We start from the raw sequence: 16,225 nt of genomic DNA on the forward strand, positions 1-16,225 counted from the left end.
TTGGGGAGAAACTGGCTAGATTTCTGTGCTGCTGTTGAGATGTATGCATGTGTGGTGTGTGTATTTGTTTATTATATGTTTACCTGGGCCAAGTTTCTCTCTTAGCAGCTGGCACTCACTTCCTTGGCTAACTTGTGCCAGCTTTGACTACAATAGAGAAATCGTTTGAGGTTCCATATCAGCCTTATTGAAAATCTGTGTAGTATCTGATTTTTGTCCAACGTGCTATGACCTCCCTTTGTTAACACCAGTCTCTTTTTCAGATTTTAATTTCAATTCTAAGATTTGATTTTAACTGTATTAAAAAAAAAAAACATCAAAAAAGAGTGTTGGCTACAATGCCCTGGCCTCATTTGCCTAAGTAGTTACCAGCTGTTGTGTGAAAAATGAGTGTGAAAATGATTGGGGGTGTGATGGTTGATTTTTGTAATCAATGAAGCTATTAATTTGGTATTGATCGCCCCATTAAATGCAAAAAGAAAGGTGTACACACATGCTTCTTATCCACTGTGTTCTGTACCTGGATTTCTAATTCATCATATTAATGCTCGTCATAGTATTGATAGTAGTAGTATTAATATTCAGCTCGTTGTGAACCACAGATCTGACCTGAGGTATGAATATGAAACATTTATTATTCCAACATAGCATGTGTCTCATTGTGTACATCGTACTCCTCATGTCAGAGCTGCATCTGTCTTAAACCTCTGCTTAGTATCAGTAGACAAGTTAGAAGAGTGCAAAGTTGAGTGAAGACATTGCTGAAAGGAAGCCATTTGAAAATTAAGTGAATGTAGGGAGGAAAATGTGTTCTTAGCTTCCATAATAGCCCACATATGAATTTTATCCTTAGTGTCTTTGGACCATAGTTTTATTCAGGCATGATTATCGGTTTCCATTAAGGCCTATCTCCTGTGACACATGGAGAGCAGAGCACTTAGCACTTGGCAGGTCTTTACTTTCTGCATGGAGATTGACAGGCAGCTTCCTTTCTGAGTGAGCTGTGATTCAGCGAACTGCTGAGTGGCGTAATGTGGCTGCAGCAGGAATGCAGGAGAGTTGAATAACGATGGGGATGTCATGCCTCACCTTGCATCTAATAAGATCAGCCCTGATATTAAAACTCCTCCACATCATAGTGCATTTCACACACACAGTTGCTCTGATCTGGAAGGAGTTTTAAATATCAATTTGTCTGAATAACTTTTAAGCCAAAGTATCATGTTATGTCAGGAGCTGTTTAACACCAGGTGCTCTTACTCCAGCAGTTTATTTTGTTGTTATCTCTACTGGAAACATTTTCTCTAGAGGTCTGTCTGATATGCTGTTTCGACCCTGTCTTTAGCCACATTTACTCTGCTGTTACGAGACCTTAAATGTTTTTTTTTTCTCCAAAAACGTTGCCTAAGGAGCTCCCTCTGAATTAATATATTTGAGAGCTATATTAATTCATCAGGTTTTCTAAGCGCATGGGCTGTTTGAATAGATGTGATGGAAGCATTCCAACTTTATCACCCTCGCATTACTCAATTACCCAGTATTTATTGGGCATTAAATTAAGTATTTCTGCTAATGCACATTTTATTCTATTATTAAAAGGTCAGAGTTTGGTAATATTTTTAGAAACTATCCATATCATCTCCTATTTTCTGTTTTCCAGGTGCATTCCAGAGGCCCACCTTGGCAGTTAGAGGAGAGGTTGGCCTCAGTCACCATGAGAGCGTTGCCACGGAACCTAGTTTCCCTGGCTGTGTCTGGCCTTTACCTCTGTCTGCTCTCTTTTGGCATCCCTGCTGTCTTCTCCCAAAAACCCACATCTCCCACGGAGCCCAGCAGAAACTTTCAACCACAGAGCAGGCCAGAGTGTACCCACCAAAAACACCCTATTATCTCTATTCAAGGTGAGTGCTGGCAGCACACTGCTTCTAAGCTACAAACATTGGTATTCTCCAGTTCACAAAGGAATTAAATGTACCATACATTTCAAGAAAAGAAGTTTTGCCTGGAGACGTTTGACTGAAAAATGGCATTTTCAAATTTTATCCACTTTGTAGAGCGTTTTCCAAAAGCCTAGGTTTCGTTGACAAAAACACCTTCTCAGTGTGGACAGAAGGCCAAAACTTAGAGAAAAGTATGCAGGTTCAAACAAAAACATTTTAGTGTGGACATAGCCTCGGACATCTGGCTTAATGAGTATTTAAAAGGATTCAAGAGCCTAGAGGCTCAGATAGCTTGAAAAGGGATTTGCTAGCAAATATATGACAGTATACAATATTGTGAGTTTATTACCTTTATTTCTAATTAAAATACTTTACTAACAGTTATTAAATTAATCTTTATCTGTCACAGAGAAAGTTCATGAAATTCAAGAGGTTTCATGATTCATGATTAGATACTGTTTAAAGATATGTGTTTGTCAATGACTTTGTCACGCTTTGAAGGCTATGTCCACTGTCCTGTTCGAGACTGCATGGCTCGGTCTCACACTGTTCACACTCTGCCTCTTTGTGAGACTGGAGTGAAATAGGGACGATGTGTGATAATGCTGATGAACACGTCCTGTTCTGTAGCAGATGAATGACTTTCCTTCCTTGCACTCCCTGATTGTCAGCTCATGAATAGAACAGAATGTGGAGTAATACTCTCCAGTCTTTCAGACAATATCTTAGGTAAAAAAAAAAAAAAAGGCAAGATAAGCTTTTTTAGTTTAGACAACAGACGTAGATATTTATTGAGAGTAAAAGATAAACACAAAACTACTGTATGTCCATTGGTTTGTTCGTACTAATGTACAATAACAATTTCTTTCTGATCTTTCTGCTTTATTTTCCTGTTTTGTTTTACAAAAAGGGTTAAACAGGGGGGAAAAAAATAGAAATGACAGCCACAGGGTTTGATATTACCTGGACGATAGAGCAACAATAGCTCATAAGGACATTGCCTGTAGCCTGCACTTTTTTATTGCTACTAAAAAGAGTGTGTGTGTGTGTGTGTGTGTGTGTGTGTGTGTGTGTGTGTGTGTGTGTGTGTGTGTGTGTGTGTGTGTGTGTGTGTGTGTGTGTGTGTGTGTGTGTGTGTGTGTGTGTTTTTCCTTGCCAGCTTTCTTCAGAAAGGGCAGTAAGTTGGTCATTATTCTAGTGTTAGAATATACTGTGATTTGGTAGAAAAACTAAACTTTGTTATTAAAAAACATGTTAAGCCACCAATTGTTTCCCGCTTTCACCTTTACACAAAAATGGCTGCCGTTCTTTCCTTCTCATGGTATTCCTTACGCTTTCGTCATGGCCATTCATCAAAGCAAAACTACTCTTGCACTGCTGAACAATCAGCTCTGTATTGTAAGCTAGCTCAGCTAAAATATCCTTTTATGTTAGCCCAATTGCATAGAAACCCCTCCGTACACCTTAAAGCCCTCTTTTATGCTAGAGCATTGGTATGGAAGTCATGCCACAATGAAGGTGTGGGATAACCCTGAGATTAGCTTCTTTGATGGATGAGTATTTTTAAGCAGAGCAATCAGGCAGCCACTGTGAGGCGTTACCTGAAGATGGAGGAAGAGGATAGAGGCCCAGGCTCTAATCTCTGAGCAGATTTCTGGATGGATCTTGTATGCTGTTAAAGATGAGTGATGCCATTCTATGGTCCCTTTTAAAAAAAAAAGGTGGTTAAGTGCAGTAAAGATTGGCTGCCTCAGCGTGGGCTCTTCTAAAGCTTTCTGCTAGACCCAAGCTTCACCCGGACGTGACCTTGGATTCAGGATTCCATTTTTTTTATCTGATATGTACATTTCAATCCCTCCCCATAACCAGATATGTTTCCTATGTAATTGTTATAACATCTCAGCTCACTGCAGAACACATATAACTGAATAATCACACCAGCACTCTAAAGGAGGAAAGAGGCCACATGGGACCAGAGCTAAGGGATCTCTTTGCAAACTTTTATGCACAGCACTAAAAAAGTTCATGAATAGACAGCCCAAGTTTCATTCCCTAAATACTGCCATTAAAGGCAATCCAAGTCAGTGTTGAATTCGCTGTAAAAGTGTCACTATTACTGCCCACACACATGCTGACGGTCCTGCGATTTTCAGAAGGGCTAATTTCTGGATGATATCCCCTGACACCCTGAATTTAATGCCAGAGGCATTGTGTGTAGATCAGCCTAGAGATTTGATCTTTTCAGAGACCTGCTCTTGTTTGGTAAAATGTCAGTAATCACCCCACAGACAATAGGCAACAGTAAGTTGCTGCTCTGTCTGGTTCCGTTCTCTCATTCTCTCTACAGTTACTGTAATTGGCCCCAGATTGTTTCTCTGGACTTGGGGAATGGACTTGCTCTCTGCTGTCTACTGGGTAATAGTTGTGCTGTTTAAATATGGTCAGAGTCATGTTCTGTGTACTAATGTAGAGCTTTGAAACTTTGAGAGCATGTACTATTTCACTCCAATTATCTTTGGGTATTTGGGTTGCTGGTTAGAGCCACTCTTCTGTTGTCACTGCAAACATTATTTAGTCCGTCATTTGTTGGTCCCAGTGTTTGGCTCGTGCTTCTGCACACTTTTACATTGCTTTTTGATTATACTGCAGACACATTTAAGGCAAGTTTAATGGCTTATTGAAATCGCAGACCATAAATGTTTTTCTCACTGCTTTTGCTTGAGGATTTCTTTCCGCCGGGCTGAACTGGTCCTCCATTACCCGAATTGTCCCATGCTGCCCCAGTGGAGTTTGACTTCCTCTTCTGCAATGTGACATTTCATAGCCTATTCATTGTTCTCCCTTTTTTTGATTATCAGTCTGGAAGAATTTAGATTTCTGAGACATTTTCTGCCTGTCTGCTCATCCAGTTGCCACCTGCCCCAAAGGACACAAACAACATGGAAATCTCACCACAGGCAGACAAAACAAAGGCAAATTTGCTATTTGCTCAGATAAGTTGCCGTCTGCCTCCCCTGATAAGATTCTAGACGATCCACAGAGAGGCGAGCCAGTCTTTTGAGAGAAGAAAAGGAAAATAAGGGTGTGTTCGGAAAGCGAGAATGCGAGGTACCTCCATCTGTCAAGGGACACTTCTGGTGCTATGCATGTATTGATGGCTACATGTCCTGTAGTCTGAGGACCCATCTGTTTTTTTCCACTAACCATTTAAAAAGAAAATCTATTTAAACTGCATTCTTTTTTGTATAGTGGTCTTGGTATTCTCTAGCATGTAATATTTGTCAGTTATAGCAGTTATAGTGTTTGTGTCACTGTATCCTTTTTAAGAATTATGTAATATTCAGCATAAGCATAAAATTGTAATTTCATCCTTATCTACTACCGCTGGCATTTTTGTGTGTCATTTAGCAAGTTCAGAGACGTTTCTGGTTTCTTACTGATAGCCAGCTTCACAAAGCCACAAGCAACCTAAGAATTAATCATTGTCACTGAAACAGATGACAGTGCAGTCCGGCACAGCTCCAGCATTAAGCGTTCATGCCTCATACCTTAGAGTTTGTCCTTTTCCCCAAACCACCGGAAATAGATTCACTTTAAAAAAAAAATGTTTTATTTTTTTTTATTTTTTAAAAATTGAGTTACATCCAAAATCCATTTAAAAAACATTTATAAGTGATGCCATTAAGATAATAAGCTTAAAAGTATATGGTGTTTTTTTCTTTTTCTTCTGCTATTTTTTTGTGTGCTTTTGTTCATACTGTAGAGAAAATTACTGGTCATTTTCTCCAAGTTCTAAAACTCCCAGCTCCAATTTCTTTGATAAATCTGCCCGAAACTCAAAACTGAGGTCAGCTGAGATGGCAGTAATTTTAGCAATACTGCCTACTGTCTACAAACATGCAATTACAAAAGCTGTGGAATGCAACAGGTTTTTATCATTCAGAAGAAATGCGTGTCATGTTCACCATGTTGGACATTACAGCAGCAACTGACTGAAAGCAATTAAACATAATAGTAACTTACATTATCTATAGAGAGTTGGTGTGCTAAGTAATGACTCTGTAAATTATGTGTTTTCAAATCAGCCTGGATTTTTGCTATTAATTTAAAGTAATTACTATTAAATGAGATGCCCAGTCTGTCTCATCTGAAGTCAGGAAATTGTTGATGTAATCAAAGAAAGCCCATTGTTAATGGGACAAAGGGTCGGTGCAACCTATATCCCATTCAGACATGAGAGTAATTATTCTAAGTGAACACTGATGCTGTAATGCAGGATGATGTTCTGATAGTAATTTCATTATACCATTATTCAAATTTTATTGGTGAATTTGAAATTCAACACAGTAGACACTCTTTTTTGGTTTAATAGACTTTTTGTGCTGAAAAAATAACAGCTCATTAAATTTAACCAATTAAAGTGCGTACTTCGGCTCACCGTGATTGAATTGTGTAACATTAACACAATACAGTTTTATGAAGAAAATCAAACCTACAAAGCTGGTACTGTATTTTGTAACAGTTATTATTCATTCTGCCATGCAGGTTTTGATTGCCTAATATTTAACATTATGTAGTATATAATAGAAAAAGTGGAATATGTACTCAGTCAGATGTATGAGAAAGTCATACATATAGTTTACCTAAAAATATTAATTTTTATAACCGGAAAGCAATTTTATTGCTAGTTATAGCTCAAAGTTTACTATTAGTAGATTGAACAATATAAAGTGATTATGATCCATTCATTTAGTATTAATGTAATGTCATATTATGAAATGTGGCAAGGCTGTTGGCCAGGGTTCGAGTCTCAGAGCTCAGAGTTTGATTTTATTCAGCGATTTAAAATACATGTTTGAATCATGCTGAACATTCAAGAATAAATTGTGTTAATTGTATTGTGTAAATTGCACAAACTTTCACAGGGAGATGACAAAGCTTAACCTTTTATTATTTTTTTAAATTGTACTTATAATTCCCATCAGTGCCAACTATAGGGTTGCAAAGGGGCAGAAGGTTTCAATTCCGGACATTTACCGGAAACTTTCCACAGGAACTTAATCTGGGGAATTTTGGAAATATTCCAAATTGGAAACTTTACGTGAATTTATGGAAATTTACAGGTATTTATGGGAACTTACAGGAACTTATGGGAATTATTTGGAAATATAGGGAAAAGTATGTAAACTGTATTATATACAAACATAAATAAACATTTTGTTTGGTCATAAGCAGACATGCATGCAAGGTAATACAAATTTTAAAAATGATGTTTTGACTGATTTAATTGTAAGTAGAACTTTAATCGATTGACACAAAAGCATAAATAACATTATTATGCTTGCAATAAACATAAAATTAATAATTGTAATAAACATATTTCCCTATGTTTGCTGTAAAATAAAAGCACCCCCCACCCTTGCCCTTCTAAAAAAGTCTCAATCAAAATGTAAAATGATGCATTTTTTTCTCAAGTGAGTGTGTGAGGGAGGGTGATCAAATTATCTGTGCATGTGGTAACACTCCTAATTTACTGCTTATTAAGAGTTAGTAAGGTAGTTATTAAGTTTAGGTATTGGGTACCATTAAGAATGTAGAATAAGGTAATGCAGAATAAGGCATTAATACGTGCTTAATAAGTACTAATAAATAGCCAATATTTTATTAATATTCATGCTAATAAGCAACTAGTTCAATGATCCTAAAATAAAGTGTTACTGTACTGTAATGTTATGGAAGAATGCATGTACATGCAGGGGGTTTGGCCTCAATGTCTCTCCAATAAGCAGTGTTCAGTTGTTTAAATGAAATTTTGTATAAGCAGTGAAATATTTTGATTATAAATTTAATATTTAGTATATGTAAACTATATGAAATATTTTTTTCTTGAATCCATGAATACATATTACTTTTTTCAGTGTGGGAGACTTTGTTTGTTTTGCCAAGAGACTTTTGTCATTATGGTACTTCACAATTAAAGGCATGTTTTTTAGGATTTGATGATTGTAATGACTACATACTAGATGTGAAGGATAACAGGGTGTGCTGTGTACAGGCTTGCTTGAAAGATCAAATGTATTGTATTTTGTGAGATGAATCAAAACAACTCACTTCTGTCAAATATGCACAGAACATCCTAAAAGTTATGTTTAAGTCACCTTGAGTGTCATTGTAAAGCACTGCTAAGTCCAGCCTCATCCTCAAGATCTGAAGCTAAACTCCAAAAATCAGACCCATATTGTGTCTGGGGGCAACAGGGTTTATAATTATCCTTGTGTATTTGTACAGATTGCTAGGCCCAAGACCTATTTTATGAAGAGGAATTCAGGCAAATAAAGGCAAGAGTAAAGAGAAAGGATAAATGTCTAAGAGAGGACTCTCAGTGTTTATGCCACTTAAAAAAAGAAACACTAAAATTTGCATAAACAGCTCACACAGTTCTCCTTAAATTTTGTTCTTTGTTCACAGATTCTACAAATAAAGAATTTGTATCAGTGCGGAAAGTGGTTTACTCATTTGTTGGATGTGCAGCTTTCAAACACTTCTGCATTTGTCCTCAGTGAGCTGTAACCCTGCAGTGTGCCGAGGCAATCCAGATGTTAGCTCTACACTCGTATCGGTCTGCAAAGCTTGATCTGCATCTCAGCTGTCTTCTGCTTTGCTCAATTTCTCTTAGGATGCATTCATCACTCTTCAGAGCCACATAAGTGAATGACACACACTTGAGACGAAGCATATGATTTAATCTGCAATCTGCCAGGGAGCATCTGTCAATCATCTACTTTTTATAATAGTGTGCTTAATGCTACACTCGTGTGTGTGTGTGTGTGTGTGTGTGTGTGTGTGTGTGTGTGTGTGTGTGTGTATGTGTGTGTGTGTGTGTGTGTGTGTGTGTGAGACGAGGAATGTGTTGTTTTTTTTTAGATTCTGGTAATATTTCTCAAGAAATGTTTTTAAAAACTACTTCAAACTGTGTTGAAAAAAGTGTTGATGTACTGAATCCAAACAGATTTGATGATTAAATGATGTGTGAGACACATTTGGGGCTATAACTGCTCATTAAACCTGAATGGGATCACTGCAGGGTGTTGTGTTAAAACTTTTTAGTGTGAATAAACACTACAAACCCCTCGGTGGGCTGTGATTACGGAACCCTGCTCTTGTTATGTCTCTGTAAAGGATGACTTGAATTGTGCTGCCATATGGTCCCAGTCAGACTCAAGAACATCCTTTAGCAGTGTGTAGCAGTGATGCACGGATCATACGCCTCGTCTCTTCCTGTCTCTCAGTAGACTCGCTTAAAATGGTCTTGATTTATTTGTTTATAAAAGAGTGAGATTGTCTTGCTTGAGCCAAACATCTGGATGATTGAGACCCTTTGACACTGTGGTCTGAGGTTTTAGTTCACATGTTTTGCCTGGGTCACAGGTTCCCCAGGGTTCTGACCTGTACAAATACAGCTGAATTTGTTTTGGAAACTTGAAAGCTTTAGTAAAATATGCACCATACAAAGGATGATGGATGGTATGTGACAATACCATTGCTTTACTGTGTCTAGATTAGTGACCGTGACCGAAGGATTTTTTTTTTATTATTATTATTTTGTTAGAAATTGTGATATGAAATGAATTGGTTGTCTGTATAACTTTAAAAGATCATGTGTAAAATAAAACGACTCAACGGGATCTTAATGATAAGGTGAAAATTATATAATATTTCTGACCACTTTCACGATCTGGTGAACTGCTAAAAGTTTACTTGCAAGATGACAAATCTTCTTTCACCCGCCTCACTGTGAAATCCCATTTTACAAAGCATGTTAGGTCACCAAAGGATCAAGAGGTTTTATTTTTACATAAAGGTTTTTCCTTGTCACTTTGTTCCCATTTTAAAAAAGCCCTGATGGGTGCCCTAAATATCTGGCAGGCCAAATTGTTTTGATGTACAGAAGCTTCTGTCAAACTGCGCTTTTATACATTTCCTAGAAAGTGTAGTTTTGACTGAGTGTCATGTTGAATTAGGCTCAGCAGCCATGATGTGGTACAGTGAGCATTGTACCTCACGGCTGGGTCTCCGTCATGACGCCGGTCTCGCCTCCCTGATTATCTTCTCAGTTTTTCAGTTACTTCTACAGGAACCTGTTTGTCCTTTTTGTTCGAATGAATGGAGGACATGAAAAGCAGCTTGATCTTCAAGCTCATTGTGTACAGAAGTCGAACTTATCAGACTGACAGAGAGAGGAATAGTTATTGTCTGTGAATTAATACAAAATCCAATCATACAAAACAAAATGAACTGAATTCCTTAATGACGTCCTTAAATAGACAGAACACAGGAAATCCCACTCTCTTAGGGCATCAAATAGATCATTTGTGATGTTAAATTTTTTTTTCCAGCTGCCTGGTACAATACAACTCCGAGACAGAGTTTAAAAGTGACTCAAAAATGCTTTAGCTGAATGAGCATTAGTGTTCAGAAATCTTTCTGTGACCGGAAACTCAGGCCTGCTATTCCATAAAATTGCACTTATATTTTTAGAACGGTCTAAAAGAGTTCCCACAGTATATTTTTTCGATAAATTCTTAATAATACAGAAAAGTCCCTGCTTTAATGTGATATTCTCTTTTTCTCCTTTAGCATTAAACCCTTGGATTTCCACTTTCTCCCACCCTGGTGTACGAGACTACTCCCAACTCACTCTTGATCTGTCCAGGAATGAGCTGATAGTAGGAGCAAGGTAAGAATTCGTGCACTTCCTGTGTACACTGAATACACTACAACAGCTTATAAGAGCATATGCCAAAAATGCTGTCAGAAATCAATCAATCTTGAACCTTTTTTTTTTTTCCTAATGATCAGTTGTTCTTTTTATAGACTTTGTAATATTAATGATAAAAGCCATATCTGTATTGCACCTTTACTCTTAACACTTTTTCCTTCCTAATATGCATTGTTTTTTATTTTCTCTCCAACTGTCCTGCAGAAACTACCTCTTTCGTCTGAGCTTAAGCAACATTTCACTTGTACAGGTAAGCATGAAGAGATACACCAGAGCTATGGCTTTTCTTCTTGCTTTTCTTCTTCATCTGCCAGGCTCCCTTTGAAAGACTTGAGAGAAAACATTGCCCAGGAAAGAGGCTGATTAGTCCTCCCTAATTCTATTTCAATCTTTTGCGATGTCAGGCACGATTGTGTTATGGCTGGATGAAGGTGCGAGTTTGGTCATGTCTCTGTCTCACTGAAGTCATATCCCATAGTCTGTATTACATCAAACAAATGAAATCCCCTAGGCATCATTTTCATTATTGTGCTTTTATTTTCCAAAGACACATGAATTTATCCGAGATCGTATTAGTTGTTCCTCGTCCTTCTCCGGCATTCTGTACAGCGACATGATTGGTGTATGTATTCTAAAGCATCCTAAATGAAAACCTTAGCTGCAATTTCATTTTGTTCCATTTCACCCCAGCCTCTGTATCGCTCTGTCCAATTCCTGTGAGTGATCCAAAGTTGGGGAATAGGACAGATCTTTCTTCATTTAAACTAACTGGAGCATCACAAGCAGTGCCAGAGTCCAAATCAATGAGGAGAGATGGCGCCGGCGAATGTCTGTGTCTGTCAGAGAAAAGGAGATTGCAGGATTGTGGCAGGCTACTCTGTCTTTCTGAACTTTACAGCTTGTAACATTACAGCTAAAAGCAAACACCTCGTGAGAGCAGGATATTTTCATTTCATTTCTGCACTGACAGTTTCACTCAGATCTGTAGGATGCAGTTTTTCTTGATATGTATTCATTTATTTTTTCTTGTCATTCATTTACCTGGGTGCATTTTTCTTCACCTCAGTCACACTGCCTATCCTAAATGTGTCCTTCTTCACCATCTTCAGGATGATATCAGTCTTTCCCTTCCATTATATGCCTCACATCATTAGCAGTATCTGTGTGTTTGTGTGTGTGTGTGTGTGTGTGTGTGTGTGTGTGTGTGTGTGTGTGTGTGTGTGTGTGTGTGTGTGTGTGTGTGTGTGTGTGTGTGTGTGTGTGTGTGTGTGTGTGTGTGTGTGTGTGTGTGTGTGTGTGTGTGTGTGTGTGTGTGTGTGTGTGTGTGTGTGTGTGTGTGCACATGCCAGAAGTAGAAAGGGCCTGAGCAGGAGCCAGCTCATTTCAGAAATGCATGTCTTAGTGCCAAACATGCAGGTTTTGGCAGGAGGCCTGCAGGGCCAAAGCAGAGTCTTTTCCACTTTCCACAAGCTGGATGAGGTGAGAAGTGCTAATGCCTTCCCTCTGAATTCATGCCCGAGCTATTGAGAGCTGACCCAGCCAGAATGCTTGCTAATAAGTAAAAACTATGGCGAGGGAGATGGCCAGGGCCAAGAAACTCACCCACACGAATCAGCATTTTTAAGTGTTTTCAATGAGCTTGTGCTGCTGTATGCATATGCATTAGGAATCTGTGAGCTTTGGCCCTTAATAAAATAAGGAAGCAGTGTAATTGGTATCAGTACGGCTTTCACTATATTAGGAAACAGTGTTCTCAATTATTTGAGAACTATCTGAGAAAATCATTTCCATAATTAGGCTAGATTTAAAATGGTAAAATATTTAGCTTGAAGCTGCCAGGTTTTAATCTACTGCTCAGTGCTCAGGTCATCCAGAAACATGCAAAAGAAATGTTGGCATGATTGTATGAAAACGCCTGAAGTTAAAAATCTGCAAATAACAGTATAATGTCAGTTTCTAGCAGCGGTATAGAACTTTAACTTTTAGCCAACAGTACCGGTTCTAACTCCGGGTGCAACCTGACTGCACCCAGTTGCATCTATTCCAAGGATAAATGAGCCATTCAGTTAGCAGCCCAAACTACACCTTCTGTTAAAAGCAATGAAACTTTTTGAATCAAGTTTTCAGCCAAGAATATAAATGCTGTAATGGTCAAATTGGAATGTGCTTAAATGACATTTTTCTTTGAGATTCTGTAAAAGTCTAACGCAAAATGAAGCAGAGATGGCCATCCACCAGGCTATTTCATACTCACGATGTATGCATGCATGTAACTCATTTTGAAATTTTGAAAAGAATAGGCGGACAATAGCTCCAATGACTCCAGAAAAAGGATTGCGGGGAATTACATCAGTATTGGAGAGCCAATAGTAATCTCTCAGTAGGCGTAATCATCCTCACCGATGGCTGGGAAATTCACACTATATCCGCAGGTTCTTATCACTCGGATGTAGACACATCTCATTGTGTACCTCTTTTCCCTCTACGACTTGGGTGCCAGCTTCCGGCACGTTAGGGCTTTGGGATTTGGAATCTGCTGAGCTTAAAACAATGAAATATATTCTCAGTAAGAAGACTCACTGAAAGACAATGCTATAACCTTCTAGCAAAACAAGATAAGCTATAAAGCTTTTATTAACACACTGGCTCTGCTTAAGTGTATTTAAACGTAATTACATTGAAACTAAAGTGACCAGTGTAGTTCATTCAATTAATTGCCGGAAATTTGATCTGAATAATTCCTTACGTACAAGCCAAATTGAGTCAACATGTAACATTAGCTGCTTCATTTTTTACCATGCAGGTGGTGTTTGCTTGAATAAATCCTATACTTTTTTTTATACGTGTGTTTGTGTGTTTGTGTGTGTGTGTGTGTGTGTGTGTGTGTGTGTGTGTGTGTGTGTGTGTGTGTGTGTATGTGTGTCTGCACGCACAATTAATCAGTATCTGCCCCATTCAGACAGGACAAAAGAGGCAGGAAGCTTTGATTATGGCGTCACTGTGTAAATCTGGGTTGTCTGGTCATGCTCACTCTGTTTATACAGATACTCCTGGGTGCTAGACTATGTTTTCAAATAGTGTTATTACAGAAGGAAAAAAAGAAAGTGTGAACCGTACATTTCTTTTTCTTCATCTATCCTCTATTGATCCACTGCTTTAGGGATGCAGGTGTGCAAACATAAAAACTACCCGGTGAGTGAGTTCTGCCTGTGGCTTGCTGTTAAGGAGAGACCATGACACTTCTTACTTGTGCTTAGTTTTATTTAAAATAAATATAGCGCTAAGAAAGGACAAGGTGTTTTTTTTTCCCCAAAAAACTTTACATTTATGTGCTATAGACTGACACAAATTACTGTATCTCATTACATATTTGGTGCCCATGTTCAGCATTGAATTTCTTTTCCATGTCAAACTCTACAGTGGTGCTTAATTGCTTGCATGAAATTTGACACTCAGGGCTTTAAGAATTTATATTTTATAAGCATGTTTCCTTCCCTTCCAATTAGCAATACATTATTACATTTCCAAAAAAAAAAAAGAAAAAAAAGAAAAAATGGTTAATTTCTTTGTGTTTTTATATCTTCAATGGTGATATCAGACCTTTTCTCTCTGATGCCCTGAGTGTTTGTACTTGAAGCCATTACCTTCAACCATTAAAATTCAGTGTAAGGTTTTAACAGAGGTAAAAACATCTCATGCTGAAAACCAACAGCGTGGTGAGAAAATAATTCATTTTTTTCAGACAAGTCCATTGACAGATAAGTCTATATCCATTCAGTATACTAGTAAAAAGGGTTAAACCAGCGGTGTCCAATCCTATCCGCAAAGGGCCGGTATGGGTGCAGGTTTTCATTCCAACCAAGCAGAAGCCACACAAAGTAGACAAAGTAATTGAGTTACTTTTTGAATGAAGTAACTAGTAACTGTAACTAGTTACACTAGTACACTACTGCCACTGGGGTAAACAATACCAGGGGAAAAGTAAGTAAAACAAAAAAAGCAGAATGGTATATAAATAAACAATTAAACCTAAAGACACAGTGCATGTTAACCACAAACGTAGAGTAATATCACATTTGTGGTTAACAGTTATGATTGAGGCTTAAACAAAATTATAGATTATAATCTGGGCTGTTTTGATAATCTGATACAATTTAAATAAACAGTTCTCAGCAGTGTGTGTGTGTGTGTGTGTGTGTGTGTGTGTGTGTGTGTGTGTGTGTGTGTGTGTGTGTGTGTGTGTGTGTGTGTGTGTGTGTGTGTGTGTGTGTGTGTGTGTGTGTGTGTGTGTGTGTGATTAGGGTGTTGATTTGTCTCTCAGTTTGAACATACAGAATGTCCTGGATTGTACTAGCACAGAGCCCATAGCTCTTTTGCCATTAAATTGGATAAACTCAGTACACACAAAGCATTTGTTATCTGTATCTGAGTCACTCAGATAATTTGATTTAATGCCATGTAGAAACAGATTATCTTACAGCTGGCCCTATTTTTATTTCTTGTTTTCCCTATCACCCAATCCAATACATATCTTCCTTTAGCACAACGTAACGTAAACATATACACAGCAAAACATGACTGTAGTTACTTATTTTTCAGAGATATTGTGGTTGTTAGAAGTGACCTGTGTCTTGAACATCTAGAGACTCCCCTATATTAGCAGCTTGACTGTTTATTGCGCGATTCATCATTTGTCAGGATCTGTCTGATGTTTCTGCTCAGAAATAGGAGGAAATCAGATCTGTAGTATTTTGCAGTAAACGTTGCCAGCTTTATGGTCCCTGTTTTGATTCTGAGCTCATGTTACTCGCTATGTGGAGTTCTGTGTGGGCTTCCACTGGGATCTCTGGTTTCCTCTCACCTCCAAAAAACATGCTAGAGGGGTTGATGTGAATGGAGCCCTGTTATGGACTGGCATCTCATTCAGTGTGTTTTCAAGATAGGCTTCAGCTCCATTTTGTAATAAAATGGTTATTACAAAAATACTGTAGCACTTTGTTATCGAAAACATGTATACCTTACCTACAGTAAGTACCGAATGAGATCTATTCTATTGTATTCTAATTTTCTTCGTGTATGTGTAAAATGAACAATCTGTCCTCATTGAGTAATGTGACTGACCCAGTAAGCATCACTTGTGGAGAGCTTTGGAAAGAAAGAAGCTTTGCTGAAATGTTCCAGGACTGTATGGTGTGGAGGAGGAATATTGGAGGAGAACTTACTTCAATTTGAGCTGTCACAGGCTGTGGTTTAAAAAAAAAAAAAAAAAAAAAATGATGAGATGCCCGGCGCTACTGACACAAATGAGAGAAATAGAGTTGTGAATGAAGATGATGAAGAGGGGAGAGAAGAGGAGAGCTCCTCTGTGTGAGGAGAGCTGTGTACAATATAAGGTCTGAGGACTGGCCAAGGCTGGAATGTAAATAGACAGGGTATGCAAAAAGGATTCAAAGAAACTCTGTTAAATCTCCACCACTCTCCTACACCTAAAGAAGCAACACTGTTT

At 38.1% G+C, this 16,225-nt stretch overlaps 1 protein-coding gene across 6 annotated transcripts in view; it reads left to right on the forward strand.

The window, feature by feature from the left end:
- Positions 1-16,225, forward strand: part of sema5ba (sema domain, seven thrombospondin repeats (type 1 and type 1-like), transmembrane domain (TM) and short cytoplasmic domain, (semaphorin) 5Ba) — a 90,709-nt gene that overhangs the window by 38,618 nt on the left and 35,866 nt on the right. For all 6 annotated transcript variants that reach the window (XR_003443363.2, XM_027164510.2, XM_027164509.2 and 3 more), the window contains 3 exons: positions 1,661-1,901; positions 10,578-10,677; positions 10,924-10,969. Coding sequence is in view for 5 of the 6 variants with exons in the window: in XM_027164510.2 (XP_027020311.1) it covers positions 1,715-1,901; positions 10,578-10,677; positions 10,924-10,969 (333 nt within the window). In the remaining variant the exon portion in view is untranslated. The remainder of the gene's footprint in view (positions 1-1,660; positions 1,902-10,577; positions 10,678-10,923; positions 10,970-16,225) is intronic.

Source organism: Tachysurus fulvidraco, chromosome 6 (assembly GCF_022655615.1).
Source record: "Tachysurus fulvidraco isolate hzauxx_2018 chromosome 6, HZAU_PFXX_2.0, whole genome shotgun sequence".
Lineage (NCBI taxonomy): Eukaryota > Metazoa > Chordata > Actinopteri > Siluriformes > Bagridae > Tachysurus > Tachysurus fulvidraco.